Source organism: Salvelinus fontinalis, unplaced genomic scaffold (genome assembly GCF_029448725.1).
Source record: "Salvelinus fontinalis isolate EN_2023a unplaced genomic scaffold, ASM2944872v1 scaffold_0106, whole genome shotgun sequence".
NCBI lineage: Eukaryota > Metazoa > Chordata > Actinopteri > Salmoniformes > Salmonidae > Salvelinus > Salvelinus fontinalis.
In genome coordinates, this window is record NW_026600315.1 from 197,916 (window position 1) to 219,270 (window position 21,355).

A 21,355-nucleotide genomic window follows, 5' to 3' on the forward strand; every position below is an offset into this window, starting at 1 on the left:
CCCTGGAGACGAGACAAGGCAGAGTCAGCATTCCATTCATCTCCTACTACTAGACCCACACGATGACATCATCGCTGCTCCACTCCAGTTGACTACTCTACTCCAGTCCAGACTTTACATTGAACTTGGCTAAGGTCTTACCCTGAGAGCAAGGCACTGCACAGATTTGCTCATCTTGACCTCAATAGTATTGAGCGCTGATCTAGGATCAGTTGCCCTCCTGTCCAAGTAGTCTTAATTATTGTGATCTGTAACGCAAAACTGATGCAGCACTCGTACTCAGACACGATACATATTGTTCTCCACAGTGCCGTAGTCCGGCCCACCCCGGAGCTGGCCGTAGTCCGGCCCACCCCGGAGCTGGCCGTAGTCCGGCCCACCCCGGAGCTGGCCGTAGTCCTGCCCACCCCGGAGCTGGCCGTAGTCCGGCCCACCCCGGAGCTGGCCGTAGTCCTGCCCACCCCGGAGCAGGCCGTAGTCCGGCCCACCCCGGAGCTGGCCGTAGTCCGGCCCACCCCGGAGCTGGCCGTAGTCCGGCCCACCCCGGAGCTGGCCGTAGTCCGGCCCACCCCGGAGCTGGCCGTAGTCCGGCCCACCCCGGAGCTGGCCGTAGTCCGGCCCACCCCGGAGCTGGCCGTAGTCCGGCCCACCCCGGAGCTGGCTGTAGTCCATCCCACCCCAGAGATAGCTGCTCTTATCAACATATGTGTATTTACATACACTAGCGTTACGTTCTACTGTATTGTGTTGCACAAAAAAACAGTCCACGGGACACCGGAAGATAAATACAATTCCATTTAAACTTATATTGCCGGTGGTCAGGAGGATTGGTCATTACGACGGGGGAATTTGAGACAAAATATCTAAAAGGATCGAATTAGAACAACAAGAATTTGTTCTTAACCGACTTGCCTAGATAAAGGTTAAGTTTAAAAAACTAAATATATATATAAACACTAAATATATATATAAAAAACTAAATTTCAACACATACATGTTGCATCTCACATTTCATAACACTTCCCATGCTAGTGACACACACACAGAGCACGTAAACGCATGCATTCGCTCATAGATAGCTTGGTGCCTGGCACTGCACTGCACAGTGTTAGAGGGGAGTAGCTATGTTGACATGAACTAGAAGGCAGAAACAAGCTCACAACGACAACAACACGTATCCCCGTTACCTCACTACTGCAACAACACGTATCCCTGTTACCTCACTACTGCAACAACACGTATCCCCGTTACCTCACTACCTCAACGACACGTATCCCTGTTACCTCACTACTGCAACGACACGTATCCCTGTTACCTCACTACTGCAACGACAACAACACGTATCCCTGTTACCTCACTACAGCAACAACACGTATCCCTGTTACCTCACTACTGCAACAACACGTATCCCTGTTACCTCACTACTGCAACACGTATCCCTGTTACCTCACTACTGCAACACGTATCCCTGTTACCTCACTACCTCAACGACACGTATCCCCGTTACCTCACTACTGCAACGACAACAACACTTATCCCCGTTACCTCACTACTGCAACGACAACAACACGTATCCCTGTTACCTCACTACTGCAACAACACGTATCCCTGTTACCTCACTACCTCAACGACACGTATCCCCGTTACCTCACTACTGCAACGACACGTATCCCTGTTACCTCACTACTGCAACGACACGTATCCCTGTTACCTCACTACTGCAACAACACGTATCCCTGTTACCTCACTACCTCAACGACACGTATCCCTGTTACCTCACTACTGCAACGACACGTATCCCTGTTACCTCACTACTGCAACAACACGTATCCCCGTTACCTCACTACTGCAACAACACGTATCCCCGTTACCTCACTACTGCAACAACACGTATCCCCGTTACCTCACTACTGCAACAACACGTATCCCTGTTACCTCACTACTGCAACAACACGTATCCCTGTTACCTCACTACTGCAACAACACGTATCCCTGTTACCCCACTACCGCAACACGTATCCCTGTTACCCCACTACCGCAACACGTATCCCTGTTACCTCACTACTGCAACAACACGTATCCCTGTTACCCCACTACCGCAACACGTATCCCCGTTACCTCACTACTGCAACGACACGTATCCCTGTTACCTCACTACTGCAACGACAACAACACGTATCCCTGTTACCTCACTACTGCAACAACACGTATCCCTGTTACCTCACTACTGCAACAACACGTATCCCTGTTACCTCACTACTGCAACAACACGTATCCCTGTTACCCCACTACCGCAACACGTATCCCCGTTACCTCACTACTGCAACGACAACAACACATATCCCTGTTACCTCACTACTGCAACAACACGTATCCCTGTTACCTCACTACTGCAACGACACGTATCCCTGTTACCTCACTACTGCAACGACACGTATCCCTGTTACCTCACTACCTCAACAACACGTATCCCTGTTACCTCACTACCTCAACGACAACAACACGTATCCCTGTTACCTCACTACTGCAACGACAACAACACGTATCCCCGTTACCTCACTACCGCAACAACACGTATCCCCGTTACCTCACTACTGCAACAACACGTATCCCCGTTACCTCACTACTGCAACAACACGTATCCCCGTTACCTCACTACTGCAACAACACGTATCCCCGTTACCTCACTACTGCAACGACACGTATCCCTGTTACCTCACTACTGCAACGACACGTATCCCTGTTACCTCACTACAGCAACGACACGTATCCCTGTTACCTCACTACTGCAACGACAACAACACGTATCCCCGTTACCTCACTACTGCAACGACACGTATCCCCGTTACCTCAACACAGCAACAACACGTATCCCTGTTACCTCACTACTGCAACAACACGTATCCCTGTTACCTCACTACTGCAACGACAACAACACGTATCCCTGTTACCTCACTACTGCAACGACACGTATCCCCGTTACCTCAACACAGCAACAACACGTATCCCTGTTACCTCACTACTGCAACGACACGTATCCCTGTTACCTCACTACTGCAACGACAACAACACGTATCCCTGTTACCTCACTACTGCAACGACACGTATCCCCGTTACCTCACTACTGCAACGACACGTATCCCTGTTACCTCACTACTGCAACGACACGTATCCCTGTTACCTCACTACTGCAACAACACGTATCCCTGTTACCTCACTACTGCAACGACAACAACAAGTATCCCTGTTACCTCACTACTGCAACAACACGTATCCCTGTTACCTCACTACAGCAACAACACGTATCCCTGTTACCTCACTACAGCAACAACACGTATCCCTGTTACCTCACTACTGCAACGACACGTATCCCTGTTACCTCACTACTGCAACAACGCGTATCCCTGTTACCTCACTACTGCAACGACAACAACACGTATCCCTGTTACCTCACTACCTCAACGACACGTATCCCTGTTACCTCACTACTGCAACGACACGTATCCCTGTTACCTCACTACTGCAACACGTATCCCTGTTACCTCACTACTGCAACGACAACAACACGTATCCCTGTTACCTCACTACCTCAACGACACGTATCCCTGTTACCTCACTACTGCAACAACGCGTATCCCTGTTACCTCACTACTGCAACGACAACAACAAGTATCCCGGCAACGGGGGATAGATACCTTAAAAAAAATGTTTTTTTTAAGGTAAGTGGGCCTCAGGATCTCGTCACGGTATTTTTGTGCATTCAAATTCCCAGAGATAAAATGCAACTGTGTTCGTTGTCCGTAGCTTATGCCTGCCCATACCCCCCATCGCCACCTTGGGGCTCTCTGTTCACACTGTTGACATCAGCAAACTGTTAGCACACACGACGCCATACACGAGACAGGTTGGACGTACTGTCAAATTCTCTAAAATGATGTAGAGGTGGCTTATGGTAGAGAAATTGACATTCAATTCTCCGGCAACAGCTCTGGTGGACATTCCTGCAGTCAGCATGCCAATTGCACGCTCCCTAAAAACATCTGTGGCATTGTGTTGTGTGACAAAACTGCACATTTTAGAGTGGCCTTTTATTGTCCCCAGCACAAGGTCCACCTGTGTAATTATTAAGCCGTTTAATCAGCTTCTTGATATATCACACCTGTCAGGTGGATGGATTATCTAAACAAAAGGAGAAATACTCACTAACAGGAATGTAAACAAATTTGTACCCAAAATTTGAGAAAAATAAGCTTTTTTGTACGTATGGAAAATTTCAGGGGGGGGGGGGGGGTCTTTTATTTCAGCTCATGAAACATTTGACCAACACCTTAAATGTTGCGTTTTATATCTTGGCTCAGTGTATAATACACCAGATGGACAAACAAGCTATCAGTACGGAAAGAGGAGGGAGAGACAACACTCCGTAGCTGTAGCGCCTGTTGGCCTCTGGCGCAACCCTTCATATTACATTTACATTTAAGTCATTTAGCAGACGCTCTTATCCAGAGCGACTTACAAGTACATACATACTTTTTTTTTGTTTTTTTGTACTGGCCCCCGTGGGAAACGAACCCACAACCCTGGCGTTGCAAGCGCCATGCTCTACCAACTGAGCTACACGGGGCCCTCATATAATGCAATCCCGTGAGCCGCATTGAGTCGGAGTTCCAATTCAACGAGTGCGTATCACAACTCCCATAAAGCTCTGCGACCCAAGGCTCTAAAGTTGCTTCAGGCAGATGGCTGACAAAAGTACTAGAATGGAAACTAATGTATATAATCATTTTAACTTAATTTTTATTTAACCTTTTATTTAACAAGGCAAGTCAGTTAAGAACAAATTCTTATTCACAATGACGGCCTACGCCGGCCAAACCCTAACGTGGATGACGCTGGGCCAATTGTGCGCCGCCCTATGGGGCTACCAATGACGGCCGGTTGTGAGACAGCCTGGAATCGAACCAGGGTCTGTAGTGACGCCTCTAGCACTGAGATGCAGTGCCTTAAACCGCTGCGCCATAACGAATCATACAAAACAATGTACAGTTAACCTGTTGAGGATGGGGGCGCTGTTGTCACTATTTATGCTAATCGTGTAATTTTTGAAACGGCTTCCCACAAAATTCTTGATCGTACAATATGCATATTATTATTATTATTGGATAGAAAACAGTCTATAGTTTCTATAGGAGTTGAAATTTTGTCTCTAAGTGGAACAGAACCCATTCTACAGCAATTTCCCTGACATGGAGTCAGATTTCAGAAATGTTGGCCCCTGATCTGGAGTCAGTTAAAAGGTCACAGTTATTGCTATGAGTATACGGACACTGCTTACGTCTTCCCCTGGATGCCTTTACGTGATGACGATTTGAATGGAGTCGATTGCGCGTTCACAGGCACTACAAATTAAAAAACCCTGAGGCTAGTCACTCTTTTGGAGCTGCGTCATGCGCCTAGAGGACACCGACCCGCACCTGTTCCAAGCATTAGTGGAGGGAGTAATATTAGTCTGGTCATGTTTCTACTCGTTATGGGAGTTAAAAACATCATAAGGTAGTTAATTTAAAGCGTTTTATAGCAATTTATAACCGTTTAGTGCGATTTTGGGACATTTATTTCTGAAACGCTGTGAATTGCTGGGCACGCTTCCAGTTCATCCCGAACGCAGTTGGCATTTCCACATGGCAAGAGGACAGCTTTCCACCAAAAGACGATTAGACCCAAGAAAGGATCCTTTGCCCAAGATACTGATGGAAGAACAGCTCAAAGTAGGACATTTTTATTATGATAAATCGTGTTTCTGTCGAAAAATGTTAGTGGCTTAGGACGCCATGTTTTTTGACGTAGCTTCGCTTGGCGCAAACTGTTTTTGAAAAGTAAGGATAATTTAAAAAATGTAATTCCGCGATTGTATTAAGAATTAAATTGTCTATCAATCCCTGTCCACCCTATATTTTTTAGTCACGTTTATGAGTATTTATGTATAAGAGTAGATCACTGTCTAATATGGCGCACGGACATTTTCTCACCAGCTGGGCTACATTTCACATTGTCTAACCATGATTTTGGTGGCTAAATATAAACATTTTCGATCAAACTCTATATGGATTGTGTAATATGATGTTACAGGAGTGTCATCTGAAGAATTCTGAGAAGGTTAGTGAAAAAATTAATATATTTTGGCGATGTTGACGTTATTGCTCACTTTGGCTAGAATCAATGCTGGGCTGCTATGTGCTATGCTAATATAACGATTTATTGTGTTTTCGCTGTAAGACACTTAGAAAATCTGAAATATTGTCTGTATTCACAGGATCTGTGTCTTTCGATTAGTGTATGCTGTGTATTTTTACGAAATGTTTGATGATTAGTAAGTAGGTAAACACGTTGCTCTATGTAGTTTTTCTAGTCCATTTGTGACGGTGGGTGCAATTGTAACCTATGCCATCTACCTGAAATATGCACTTTTTTCTAACAAAACCTATCCCATACCATAAATATGTTATCAGACTGTCATCTGATGAGTTTTTTTCTTGGTTAGGGGCTATAAATATCTTAGTTTAGCCGAATTGGTGATAGCTACTGGTGTTGGTGGACAAATAAAAGATGGTGGATTATGCTAATGTGTTTTTAGGTAATAGATGTACATCTTTACATATTGTGTCTTCCTTGTAAAACATTTTAAAAATCGGACATGTTGGCTGGATTCACAAGATCTGTGTCTTTCATTAGCTGTATTGGACTTTAATGTGTGAAAGTTAAATATTTAAAAAAAAAAAAAATTGAATTTCGCGGCACTGGTTTTTCAGTGGGGGTGGGGGGGGAGTGCCGCTAGCGGCACCCTCATCCTAGACAGGTTAAGAGGAATATGTTAGTTAATTTAGAGACAAATGATTATGCATATTTTGGGGATATACAATTGATTTACGGAAATCGCTACTCAACAAGCTAGCTGACCAGCTAACATTAGCCACCTAGCTGACCAGCTAACATTAGCCACCTAGCTGACCAGCTAACATTAGCCACCTAGCTGACCAGCTAACATTAGCCACCTAGCTGACCAGCTAACATTAGTCACCTAGCTGACCAGCTAACATTAGCCACCTAGCTGACCAGCTAACATTAGCCACCTAGCTGACCAGCTAACATTAGTCAACTAGCTGACCAGCTAACATTAGTCAACTATCTATACAGTAAACCAGGCTGTCATCGTGTGACACATTAGCTAGCTAAAGCATTTTACTGCAAATTTAAAAATGTACAACTTTGTATTGCTTGTAAACTATTTTCTTGCTGATTGTTTTAATTTATGATACTTGTTTCTCTGTAATACTACTAGCCGCCAAACAACTGTTATGAAGTCTTTAGCCCAGATAGATTCCCAACCTTTACAACCTCATGACTAGATACCCGGAAGCCATTAAAGTGTGGTAATCACAAAACATATTATTTTCCGTGTTATAGCCTAACGAGACGATAGGCTATAACAAGGCCTCACTCAGCGATATGAAAGACACCGAAAGTAAACAGCATAGTGGGTCAATTTTCAGCAACAACTAAGAGCTTTGAAGAGTGACGCTCGACTACTCCGAGGTGTTGTTGTTGCCCTGTGTACCATGCTGTGACGCCAACCCGTGCACATGATCAGATACTGTGTGTGACAGCGAAGTGTTGCATCTCACTCATCTCAATATCCTCGCGTATTCATTGACGACACGCCCTGTGTTTTACTGAAGCTGAGAGATATTCCAAGCCAAGAAATGGCGAGATACAGTTTTTGATTGCCGACAGATAGGCCTCGTGCACGGTTCTGACTGTCAATCTGGTGGCTGACCTTTCTATACTGACAGATAGGCCTCGTGCACGGTTCTGGGGGGGGGGGGGGTTGGGATTGAGCCTTAGCGTTTACAGTGGGTTAAAACAAAATAGCTACCAGACTGAGTATTTGTTTATATACATAATGAAGCACCTTGTCTGGAGATAAGACAAACAAACACAGAGAGAGCGAGAGCGAGAGAGAGAGCAAGCGAGAGAGAGAGCAAGCGAGAGAGAGAGCAAGCGAGAGAGAGAGGAGAGCGAGAGAGGAGAGCGAGAGAGGAGAGCGAGAGAGGAGAGCGAGAGTGAGAGAGGAGAGCGAGAGGCGAGAGAGAGAGAGAGAGACAAAAAGGGGTAGGGATGGAGGGAGGAATGGAGTGATAGGAGCCGGAGGAGGCAGAGTCCAGGAGATATGGATCAGAGAGCATCATGGGACACCCCCATGGGGCCGTGCTCTAGAATCTAACGAATTCACTCTGATTCACTGTCTAGGAACAATTATTTTTTAAAGTACTTGGCCACAATACATTGGTCAAGAGTTTAGCTATAAATGAATCTATAAGGACAATTAATATTTGTTATGAATCGGGGGACCAGTCCATTATTGGACAAAAAATGGTATTCTAATAAGAGTTCTCTTAACAATAACACGATAAGACAAGAATAGTCATAATTTATTCATCTGTAGATATGTTTGATGAGCCTCATATCAGATGTGTGAATTGGTTGTGTTTTCTAAAGCTTGTCTTTTAATCAGAGAAACACAACAGGTCAAATACAAAAGTTGAATAATAGCGAAAGTAACATGAATCAAATGGATGAATTTGGATGAATGAAGTCACATGACCGATACGGGAGAAAAATCATGATTTCAATAGGTTGTTTACTAGCAAATTGTTAGAGGACAATATTCTTAAAAATTTAGATGGAGCAGCATTTACACACACGCAATACTATACTTAACAGTATCACGCAGGTGCACACCGAGAAAGAATGGAGGAAGCATTGTGAATGTGAAAATCGTTGTGGAAATATGTTGCAAGCCCAAGTCGACTACAACACCCACGATGCAATGCTCTCTATGGCCTAGCTAGCTAGGTAGCTACACACAATAATGTCAAAGTCAATATCAGCAGGTGAAGTAGCTACAGTAGTTAACAATAAAACCGCCTAAAAAAAAAAAAAAAAACTGGACTATCGATTTAGGAGTCTACAATCGCACCATGGTTAACCTGCAGATCTATGGGCCTTGTAGAGTGGAGTCATTCACAACGCCACCATGCAATGCACCCTGGACTGAAGATGCAGACAAACAGGAGACCTGTGTTAGACCCTCTGTTAAATTACATTTACTCAAGGTAGGAATATCCTAACAAATTGTGTCAACAGTAATGCATCAACTTCCATGTTTTCTTTCTCCTATTACTTTTAAGAAGTTGTATTCATCAAATAACATATTTACTAAGTGGGTTTGTTTTATATGGGAAGTTGCAAGGCTTCCATCTTTCCCATAATATATTCTAATTCTTGATCAATTCTTGATCAATATGATCAATGGCTCATTCAAGAGAAGACAACCAGCTGCGTTATGACATCAGACGGTGTTTAAATCTGACGTGAACGATAGACGTTTTTCACCATCTAAAAAGTCGTATTAACTTCCAGCGAGAGAGACTTTATCACGTCGTACCGGCTGAATTTCTGCCCGTTTAAACGGCGATAGCTCAGAGACACACATGAAAACATGTAACGGAACCCGAGAATTGATAGAACATCACTCAGAGACGGAACCCGAGAATTGATAGAACATCACTCAGAGACGGAACCCGAGAATTGATAGAACATCACTCAGAGACGGAACCCGAGAATTGATAGAACATCACTCAGAGACGGAACCCGAGAATTGATAGAACATCACTCAGAGACGGAACCCGAGAATTGATAGAACATCACTCAGAGACGGAACCCGAGAATTGATAGAACATCACTCAGAGACGGAACCCGAGAATTGATAGAACATCACTCAGAGACGGAACCCGAGAATTGATAGAACATCACTCAGAGACGGAACCCGAGAATTGATAGAACATCACTCAGAGACGGAACCCGAGAATTGATAGAACATCACTCAGAGACGGAACCCGAGAATTGATAGAACATCACTCAGAGACGGAACCCGAGAATTGATAGAACATCACTCAGAGACGGAACCCGAGAATTGATAGAACATCACTCAGAGACGGAACCCGAGAATTGATAGAACATCACTCAGAGACGGCACAGAAACAACATAACATTCAAAATAAGTTTAGTTTTTTCAAATTTTACTTTCATTTTGGTACACCAGCTTCAAACAGCTGAAAACACATGTTTTGGTTATGGAAAATATATGTCACAGCGATTTAGATGGTACAATGATTCTCTACACTACCACTTGCTTATTTTGTCACATAAACTGAAATTAGGCGAACTATTAGAATTTTAGCAGCTAGGAAATGGTGGAGCGATTTCTGAAGATAGAATGGGGCTCTTTGGTCAGATGAGTGTGGCTGCACTATCTGACGGTGAGTCGGCTTCACACAAACGCCGGGTAGTCCTAGGCTGTGCAAGGCAGAACAGGGTCCAACGTCGGTTTGGCGAGGAATGATAGCAATCTAGACGAGATCAGTCGGACGCAAGCTGGTGATCCGGATTACTTTGCTCGGCTTCAATGCCGAGCCACCTTTGTGACATCACAAACTGCAGAGCCACCTTTGTGACATCACAAACTGCAGAGCCACCTTTGTGACATCACAAACTGCAGAGCCACCTTTGTGACATCACAAACTGCAGAGCTATCATTATGACATCAGAAATGGCTGAGTGATGATTGTGACATCACTAACAACAGCAGAGTGTCAGTGTGACTTCACAAAAAGGTTTAAAAGCTTTTGACTTTAGTGCAGCTATCTAACTGGGCTCTATAAGGCTTCACCCTCACTATGCACCTCAACAGCTGTGTGTGTGTGTGTGTCAACAGGGTTGTGCTAGTGGAAGGGGGCAGGGCAGGGAGTGGCTCACCACAAGGGTACTACACACACTCTCCTGAGTCATCCTTCTGTACTCAGACCAACACACACCATTTACAGCCTTTATTCATGCTCACAAACTTGGAAGCTCAGCCCAAAACAAGTCCTGAGGGCTTTACCAGAGTCAGAGCAGTCCGTACGTGTTGTTGCCTATAGTGTGTATGGGAGACAGTCGTAGGTAGGCTCAGTGAAAGAAACTAGCGTAGCTAGACAACAGAATAATCATATAGCCTCCCTGGCCTGTAATCACTATGTATATTACAGACTACTGTTCAACCACATACAGACCAATACACCCATACTGATGTCTGTGTGTTTGGTAGGGGAGAAACACACACGACCGGGGCCGTAGGGGAGAAACACACACGACCGGGGCCGTAGGGGAGAAACACACACGACCGGGGCCGTAGGGGAGAAACACACACGACCGGGGCCGTAGGGGAGAAACACACACGACCGGGGCCGTAGGGGAGAAACACACACGACCGGGGCCGTAGGGGAGAAACACACACGACCGGGGCCGTAGGGGAGAAACACACACGACCGGGGCCGTAGGGGAGAAACACACACGACCGGGGCCGTAGGGGAGAAACACACACGACCGGGGCCGTAGGGGAGAAACACACACGACCGGGGCCGTAGGGGAGAAACACACACGACCGGGGCCGTAGGGGAGAAACACACACGACCGGGGCCGTAGGGGAGAAACACACACGACCGGGGCCGTAGGGGAGAAACACACACGACCGGGGCCGTAGGGGAGAAACACACACGACCGGGGCCGTAGGGGAGAAACACACACGACCGGGGCCGTAGGGGAGAAACACACACGACCGGGGCCGTCGGGGATAAACACACGACCGGGGCCGTCGGGGATAAACACACGACCGGGGCCGTCTGGGAGGAACACACGACCGGGGCCGTCTGGGAGGAACACACGACCGGGGCCGTAGGGGATAAACACACGACCGGGGCCGTAGGGGATAAACACACGACCGGGGCCGTAGGGAGAAAGACAGGTCTTTAGTTCTCACCGCTCCACAATAGAAAGGACTGATGGCTGTTTAATTCAGAATAAACTAATTAGAACACAAACTACCTCGACTCCTCCTGTGTTTGGCCCGGACACTGTGTAGTGTGTAGAAGGTTATTTGTGACGGCTTCCTCAACGGTACTGTGTGCAGGCTAATTGCTGATGACTACAAAGAGCTAAGAGCTTCCGCTCTGACTATGAGCAAAGAGAGAGAGAGTAGAAACCTACCAAAAGGAAATTAGGTAAAACATTAAATCCCTTCTAGACAATTTCCTGGACAAACGTGTAAACTTGGCAGTAGAAAGCCACAACAGTATACTTGACATTTCAGCTTCCAAATTATTATTTTTTAAATTCAAGCAGAAAACCTTTGAAAATGAACAACAAAGACAAATGGTTTGATAAAGAAAGCAAAAACCTAAGAAAGATATTGAGAAACCTGTCCAACCAAAAACATAGACACCCAAAAAAACCTGAGTCTACTCCTTCACTATGGTGAAATCGCTAAAACAATACAGAAATACACTACGGAAAAAGAAGGAACAGCATGTTAGAAATCAGCTCAATGTAATTGAAGAATCCATAGAATCTAACCACTTCTGGGAAAAATGGAAAACATTAAACAAACAATACGAAGAGTTATCTATCCACAACAGAGATGTGTGGATCAACCACTTCTCTAATCTTTTTGGATCTATGACAAAGAAATAACAGCAAAAACATACACATGATCAATTACATGTCTTAGAATCAACAATTAAAGACATCCTTAGCTCTGGCATTTTCCCCAATATTTGGAACCAAGGACTGATCACCTCAATCCACAAAAGTGGAGACAAATTTGACCCCAATAACTACTGTGGGATATGTGTCAACAGCAACCCTGGGGAAAATCCTCTGCATTATCAATAACAGCAGACTCGTACATCTCCTCAGCGAAAACAATGTACTGAGCAAATGTCAAATTGGCTTTTTACCAAATTACCGTACGACAGACCACGTATTCACCATGCACACTCTAATTGACAAACAAACAAACCAAAACAAAGGGAAAGTCTTCTCATGCTTTGTTGATTTCAAAAAGGCTTTTGACTCAATTTGGCATGAGGACCTGCTATACAAATTAATGGAAAGTGGTGTTGGGGGAAAACATACAAAATTATAAAATCTATGTACACAAAACAACAACTGTGTGGTTAAAATAGGCAAAAAAAAGCATTTGTTTCCACAGGGCTTTCAACACCCTCTTTAACAAATATATCAACGAATTGGCGAGGGCACTAGAATAGTCTGCAGCACCCGGCCTCACCCTACTAGAATCTGAAGTCAAATGTCTACTGTTTACTGATGATCTGGTGTTTCTGTCCCCAACCAAGGAGGGCCTACAGCAGCACCTAGATCTTCTACATAGATTCTGCCAGACCTGGGCCCCGACAGTAAATCTCAGTAAGACAAAAATGATGGTGTTCCAAAAAAGGTCCAGTTCCCAGGACCATAAATACAAATTCCATCTAGACACTGTTGCCCTAGAACACACAAAAAAACTATACATACCTCAGCCTAAACATCAGCGCCACAGGTAACTTCCACAAAGCTGTGAACGATCTGAGAGACAAGGCAAGAAGGGTCTTCTATGCCATCAAAAGGAACATAAAGTTTGACTTACCAATTAGGATCTGGCTAAAAATACTTGAATCAGTTATAGAACCCATTGCCCTTTATGGTTGTGATGTCTGGGGTCCGCTCACCAACCAAGAATTCACTAAATGGAACGAACACCAAATTGAGAATTTTGTAGAATTCAGCAGAATTAGGCCGATACCCGCTAATTATCAAAATCCAGAAAAGAGACGTTAAATTCTACAACCACCTAAAAGGAAGCGATTCTCAAACCTTCCAGAATAAAGCCATCACCTACAGAGAGATGAACCTGGAGAAGAGTCCCCTAAGCAAGCTGGTCCTGGGGCTCTGTTCACAAACACAAACAGACCCCACAGAGCCCCAGGACAGCAACACAATTAGACCCAACCAAATCGTAAGAAAATAAAAAGATAATCACTTGACATATTGGAAAGAATTAACAAAAAAACAAAGCAAACTAGAATGCTATTTGGCCCTAAACAGAGAGTAGAATACCTGACCACTGTGACTGACCCAAACTTAAGGAAAGCTTTGACTATGTACAGACTCAGTGAGCATAGCCTTGCTATTGAGAAAGGCCGCCGTAGGCAGACATGGCTCTCAAGAGAAGACAGGCTATGTGCACACTGCCCACAAAATGAGGTGGAAACTGAGTTGCACTTCCTGACCTCCTGCCCAATGTATGACCATATTAGAGACACAGATCCACAAAGATTTTGAAAACAAATCCAATTTTGATAAACTACCATATCTACTGGGTGAAATACCACAGTGTGACATCACAACAGCAAGATTTGTGACCTGTTGCCACCAGAAAAGGGCAACCAGTGAAGAACAAACACTATTGTAAATACAACCCATATTTATGTTTATTCATTTTCCCTTTTTTCAATATGACATGTGAAATGTATTTATTGTTTTGGAACTTTTGTGAGTGTAATGTTTGCTGTTAATTTTTGATTGCCAAAGCAAGTGAAGTAGAAAATAAACAATGTTAACATATGTTTCCCATGCCAATAAAGCCCTCTGAGTTGAACTGAGAGAACAGAGAGGGGCGAGAGGGGTGAGAGGGCAAGAATCTCTCCCTAACGTCCCCTCCTCCTGGGAGTGTTTGTTCCAGATTCCTCAGGTAGAGGATGAGGAAGGCTCCGACCCATGATTCACTCTTCCTCACCCCGGAATGTTAGAATCACACACACAGGTACACAGACCCACACCAGAGCAGTTCACACCAGTTATTGATTTGCCTCTATTGGTTCACAATAACTAGCCTGTCAGTAAGACTCAGAGGAATGTAGCTACCAGCCTAGACCTGCATCTAGCTAGCATTGCTCCCCTCACACACACACACAGACACAAACACACACAGACACAGACCAGACAAGACACAGACAAGACACAGACAAGACACAGACAAGACACACACACAGACCAGACACAAACACACACAGACCAGACACAGACAAGACACACACACAGAGACACAGACACAGACCAGACCAGACACACACCGAGCCGTCACACACCTCCTTCAAGACAACATGACACGATAGTCACTAAAGGAATGTACGACGAGCAAAGCCTTCAGGAAACGACCAATTGCCAAGACGAGTATACTTCCCCCTGGAAACAACAAGGAAGTGGAATGACTGAGGATCACAACAACAACAACAACAGGCTGCATCTAAAATGTAACCTCATTCACAAACGTGGGGGATGTGAAACTGTGAAGCTGGCACTACAGATCCATTCCCACCACTCCCTGTTGGGTCAAGGATCCAAAATGACCTCACAGTTTCCCCCAGAGCAAGCACATAGTCAACAGAGCATTGTGCAACTGTAGCTATGTAGCCAGGTGACTCACACAGGGAGTGGCACTCCTAGTTGAATATATGTAAAAGAATCATAGCTTTGAGTAGAGTTAGTAAAAACACCGGATTGTAGTTCAGCGGTACAGGACACTGCCTGAAACCTGTGTTTTGGATCGTTGTGTCCGGTCGTTGTTGTGTTCTGAGTAATAGTTATCTTGGGAGCTTGGTCCGTGGATCAACTGGGATTCATACCAAGACTTGTGGGAGGGGGGGGTGTACTGGAAAATAAAGTGACACTGCAGCACGATACTGTGTAACAATGAACACACACACACACACACACACACACACACACACACACACACACACACACACACAGGCCTATACAGAGCTCATCTTGACAACATAGCTATGATGAGCCGGCGATTACCATACTTAATGACAACGCAGTGACACACAAAGTTAAATGACTAGTAGGGATGTAACGATTCACAAATCGCTCCCCAATTCAAATGTTTAAAAATGCTCAGACACACCGGGTGGGATTGTCAAACGTTTGCCTGCCCGAGTGGCGCAGTGGTCTAAGGCACTGCATCTCAGTGCTAAAGGCGTCACTACAGACAACCTGGTTCGAATCAAGGCTGTATAACAACCGGCCGTGATTGGGAGTCCCATAGGGCGGTGCACAATTGGCCCAGCGTCATCTGGGTTTGGCAGTCATTATAAATAAGAATTTGTTCTTGACTGACTTGCCTAGTTAAATAAAGGTAAACATATATTTTAAAATATATAAAAAATATATAGCTAATTTGTAAATGAGAAATATGGACACATTACTAGTTCACACAATCTGCTAAAATGACAAGATAATTATTCAAGTTAATTAGTGGGTGATGGTGATTTCAGAACCACAGTGGGGGGACAAAAAACAGGCTACATTTCCCCCCTAATCTGATGGTGGTAGATGGCTCTAATCTGATATGGGTAGTGGGGTGGTAGATGTCTAGTCTCCTTTATGGCTCTAATCTGATAGTGGTAGATGTCTAGTCTCCTTTATGGCTCTAATCTGATATGGGTAGTGGGGTGGTAGATGTCTAGTCTCCTTTATGGCTCTAATCTGATAGTGGTAGTGGGGTGGTAGATGTCTAGTCTCCTTTATGGCTCTAATCTGATAGTGGTAGTGGGGTGGTAGATGTCTAGTCTCCTTTATGGCTCTAGTCTCCTTTATGGCTCTAATCTGATAGTGGTAGTGGGGTGGTAGATGTCTAGTCTCCTTTATGGCTCTAATCTGATATGGGTAGTGGGGTGGTAGATGTCTAGTCTCCTTTATGGCTCTAATCTGATAGTGGTAGTGGGGTGGTAGATGTCTAGTCTCCTTTATGGCTCTAATCTGATAGTGGTAGTGGGGTGGTAGATGTCTAGTCTCCTTTATGGCTCTAATCTGATAGTGGTAGATGTCTAGTCTCCTTTATGGCTCTAATCTGATAGTGGTAGATGTCTAGTCTCCTTTATGGCTCTAGTCTCCTTTATGGCTCTAATCTGATAGTGGTAGTGGGGTGGTAGATGTCTAGTCTCCTTTATGGCTCTAATCTGATAGTGGTAGTGGGGTGGTAGATGTCTAGTCTCCTTTATGGCTCTAATCTGATAGTGGTAGATGTCTAGTCTCCTTTATGGCTCTAATCTGATAGTGGTAGATGTCTAGTCTCCTTTATGGCTCTAATCTGATATGGGTAGTGGGGTGGTAGATGTCTAGTCTCCTTTATGGCTCTAATCTGATAGTGGTAGATGTCTAGTCTCCTTTATGGCTCTAATCTGATGGTGGTAGATGTCTAGTCTCCTTTATGGCTCTAATCTGATATGGGTAGTGGGGTGGTAGATGTCTAGTCTCCTTTATGGCTCTAATCTGATAGTGGTAGTGGGGTGGTAGATGTCTAGTCTCCTTTATGGCTCTAATCTGATAGTGGTAGATGTCTAGTCTCCTTTATGGCTCTAGTCTCCTTTATGGCTCTAATCTGATAGTGGTAGTGGGGTGGTAGATGTCTAGTCTCCTTTATGGCTCTAATCTGATAGTGGTAGTGGGGTGGTAGATGTCTAGTCTCCTTTATGGCTCTAATCTGATAGTGGTAGATGTCTAGTCTCCTTTATGGCTCTAGTCTCCTTTATGGCTCTAATCTGATAGTGGTAGTGGGGTGGTAGATGTCTAGTCTGCTTTATGGCTCTAATCTGATAGTGGTAGTGGTGTGGTAGATGTCTAGTCTCCTTTATGGCTCTAATCTGATAGTGGTAGTGGGGTGGTAGATGTCTAGTCTCCTTTATGGCTCTAATCTGATAGTGGTAGTGGGGTGGTAGATGTCTAGTCTCCTTTATGTCTCTAATCTGATAGTGGTAGATGTCTAGTCTCCTTTATGGCTCTAATCTGATAGTGGTAGTGGGGTGGTAGATGTCTAGTCTCCTTTATGGCTCTAATCTGATAGTGGTAGTAGGGTGGTAGATGTCTAGTCTCCTTTATGACTCTAATCTGATAGAGGTAGTGGGGTGGTAGATGTCTAGTCTCCTTTATGGCTCTAATCTGATAGTGGTAGTGGGGTGGTAGATGTCTAGTCTGCTTTATGGCTCTAATCTGATAGTGGTAGTGGGGTGGTAGATGTCTAGCATCCCTTATGGCTCTAATCTGATAATGGTGTGGTAGATGTCTAGTCTCCTTTATGGCTCTAATCTGATAGTGGTAGTGGGGTGGTAGATGTCTAGTCTCCCTTATGGCTCTAATCTGATAATGGTGTGGTAGATGTCTAGTCTCCTTTATGGCTCTAATCTGATAGTGGTAGTGGGGTGGTAGATGTCTAGCATCCCTTATGGCCCTAATCTGATAGTGGGGTGGTAGATGTGATTTTCCTTCGCTTGTGTCATTCAGATGTGAAATGAAAAAAGACATGAAAAAAAAAAAAACATAGCAGGTTACCAGGTAGAGCTTCGTAGCTACATTCTGGTGGGTTGTCAGGGACTGGTCTAAATTCACGTGTCGTCACCCGTTTCATGACGAGATGCTAGCTGTGTGAGGGAGTGTTTGTTGGCTAGACGCTGTTCGCTGAGGTAACGCTCTGGGTGAGAGGTGAATTATCGTTTTATTATTTCAAGTGTAAACTACCAGAATTCAGTGGCTAGTCTGATAAAAAAATACAGCTAAATACCAATGAATTGAAAGTGTGTCACAATCATCTTGCTTTGCAGCTGGCTAGCAGGCAGTTTACCACTACTTTAGAAGTTAAGCTATGATATTAGACTACTAGTGTAGCCTTCTGTGTTACAGTTCAGACCAAGTGTGTGTGTGTGTGTGTGTGTGTGTGTGTGTGTGTGTGTGTAAGCAGTTGGAACGTTGCAATTCACTAACTAATTTGCATTGTTCATTTGCATAAAGTAGTTTGAAACAATTGAATTAAATTAGAATGAAACAGCTCAGTATTGTATAAACCATGAAGAGCTGTTAATAATATGAACACCCTACCTTAAATTATTGGTCTTAGCTAAATGTAATTATGTATTCCGTATCGTCTCATTTGCACAATATTACATTTCCTAAATTGTACTTGTATTTGAAATCAGCTCTGTGTCCTACATCAGCCATGAAAATGTCACAACAATATGAAATATTGGACAAAAAAAATTGTTGAATTTAACAATCCAGACAGGTGATTTTGTGCCATTAATGACTAGGGATTATGGTTGACCAGTTCGCCATATTTACAGATCACTTGAAAAATAATATACTGTACCTCAGCAACGGTAAATCCTCGTCAAATAAAAAATGTACTGTGTTCCTGAAAAGCTTTTCCATGACATGGAATACAAAGTATAACACCAGAAACACGTTTTCATTTTTGGTACTCCCTAAAAACACTAATAATAACTTGTGACGTGTTAGAAGATGTTTTTTGGCAGTTCGTCAACTGTTAAAGTCACTTTGGCTAACTAACGTTAGCTAGCTGCTAGCTAGTTAGGGTAGTTAGCACAGCTAATCGGATGACACACTTGTCAGGTGTTACTCTCTATTTTTGGAAAATATTACCTGAAAACTTATGTTCATAATCACTGTAATTTAAGTTTTGGCCAGAATAACAATTGTGTTTGTGGTTAGTTAGTCAACACAACTAGCTACAGTGCTAGCTTCTTCAACAAGTTTGAACCGGCTAGCAAAAAATCTGGACCCGAAGGAGTTGCTAACTTCACGTTAGCTTAGCCGAAGGGGAGAGATGGACTCGAGTTGCTTTCAACTGTTCGCCAGTAACGGGGAAATGCCTTTACACAAAGCATGCAAGAATACGTCCCGAGTACCGGACTCTTTCTTACCGGAGTGTCGGCCCGATACAGTTCGTGTCTGTGCTCTCTATCTCCCGTAGGATGCGTTCGTGTTCCGCTGCTATTTCAACGCTCGCCATGTTTCCATATCCTACCGAAAAACACAGACACAGGACAGGGGCGTATTCATTACGGAAACCGTTTACCGACGCCAACAGAGCAAGCGAATTTTCTATTGGACAACTTCAGGTAGGACCCTCCCCGTTTCGTTCCGTTTTCTTCTGTTTATGAAATATTTTTCGGCGGAATTAATATACGCACCCCAGGACAGAGAAGAAACGCCGTTCCTGCGTCACCTACAAAAAACAACGCAGATAGACCCTCGGTTGAATTCATTAGTTCCCTTTCCTAGCTACTTGCCCAATTTCCTGTGATGAAGCTAGTTGCCCTCTTCTTCTGCAAAAATGTGCACTTTATAATAACGGATTTATGCAAAAAAATATTGTTTGATATACACTTATATGACAATTATAATGGTAAAGGGGCTTTACATTTCTGTGTTTTGACCATACACTTCAGTCTTTGGTGGCAGTAGCACTCCTCCTGTCGACCATAAATCATGGATTATTGGATACAAGCGAAGTAGCGGCAATGTTCCCTTTCCTTTGCACATTCATTGATAAATAATGCTGCCAATCAATAAAGTTGGAGTTTGGTAAGAGACACTTCCAATCCGTGTTTTAAAAATCCAGTCCATGTTTTACTTTTACCACGGGCCGTGGCAGGTGGGCGTGCATGAGGAAGACGCAATGCCAGAAGGGTAACTGGGCCCAAAACCTGTCTTCTCCAGCAGGTGGCGTTTTTTTTTTTTGCTGGCACAAATCTGCTATCACCCTTGACCCATCTACTTTTTGCACTGCCTCAGCATACGACACCTTCTGCACTAACTCTGTTTCTAGCCACCTCAACCTGCCTTTCTCTCACCGGACACTTCTGATCCCCAGCAACATGGGCACCCCTACAGTTGACACACACAACTTTATCCACCGAAACTACGCAATCTTCTGTCCCATGCCCTCTTGCACACTTCCCACATCTTGGAATCTCCCGCTCCTACATCACTGCTACAACATGACCATAAAGGTGGCACCTGAAACACCGCAGTGGATTCGGTACAAAAGCACTGATAGGATAACTGATATATCCTAACATGACTTTGTCGGGGTAAAGACTCTGATTCAAAACTCAAAAGGACAGAGTATGACGACCTCTGTTTCACCACACTCCCCCACCGGACCTACATCGCGCGAAACGACGGACATCACAAACACCAGGAATCTTCAACTTCAATTGCTCCACCTCCACAGAAATAACTCCTTTCATTGGTGCCCTGTTCCTAAGAGCACTCGCTCCCTCTGGGCGGAAGAAACACAAAGAAAATCACAAGTCCACTTTGGGTTACCTTCATCGATTTAGCAGTATCCAACATATGTTCCTCTTTTTCCTCCTCCTCCTTTTAAATCCACCTTTCTGTGTTCCTTTCCCAATATTCCTCTTCTCCCCGGCTTTGCCATCGGCCTAGTGACATTCCGACGTAACTCAATCTCATTATTGTCCTGCTCACCTAGATAACAAGCCTTCTCTCCGAGCGCTGACATTTTGAGAGCATAAGCAATGGCACAACTCCCAACCTT

General features: G+C 44.3%; 1 protein-coding gene across 1 annotated transcript in view; it reads right to left on the reverse strand.

The window, feature by feature from the left end:
* exoc6b (exocyst complex component 6B) overlaps window positions 1-20,001 on the reverse strand; it is a 178,021-nt gene extending 158,020 nt beyond the window's left edge. The window contains exon 1 of the mRNA XM_055911912.1: window positions 19,713-20,001. Within this exon, the coding sequence (XP_055767887.1) occupies window positions 19,713-19,801 (89 nt within the window). The 5' untranslated portion in view covers window positions 19,802-20,001. The remainder of the gene's footprint in view (window positions 1-19,712) is intronic.
* Between the last annotated feature and the right edge of the window lie 1,354 nt (window positions 20,002-21,355).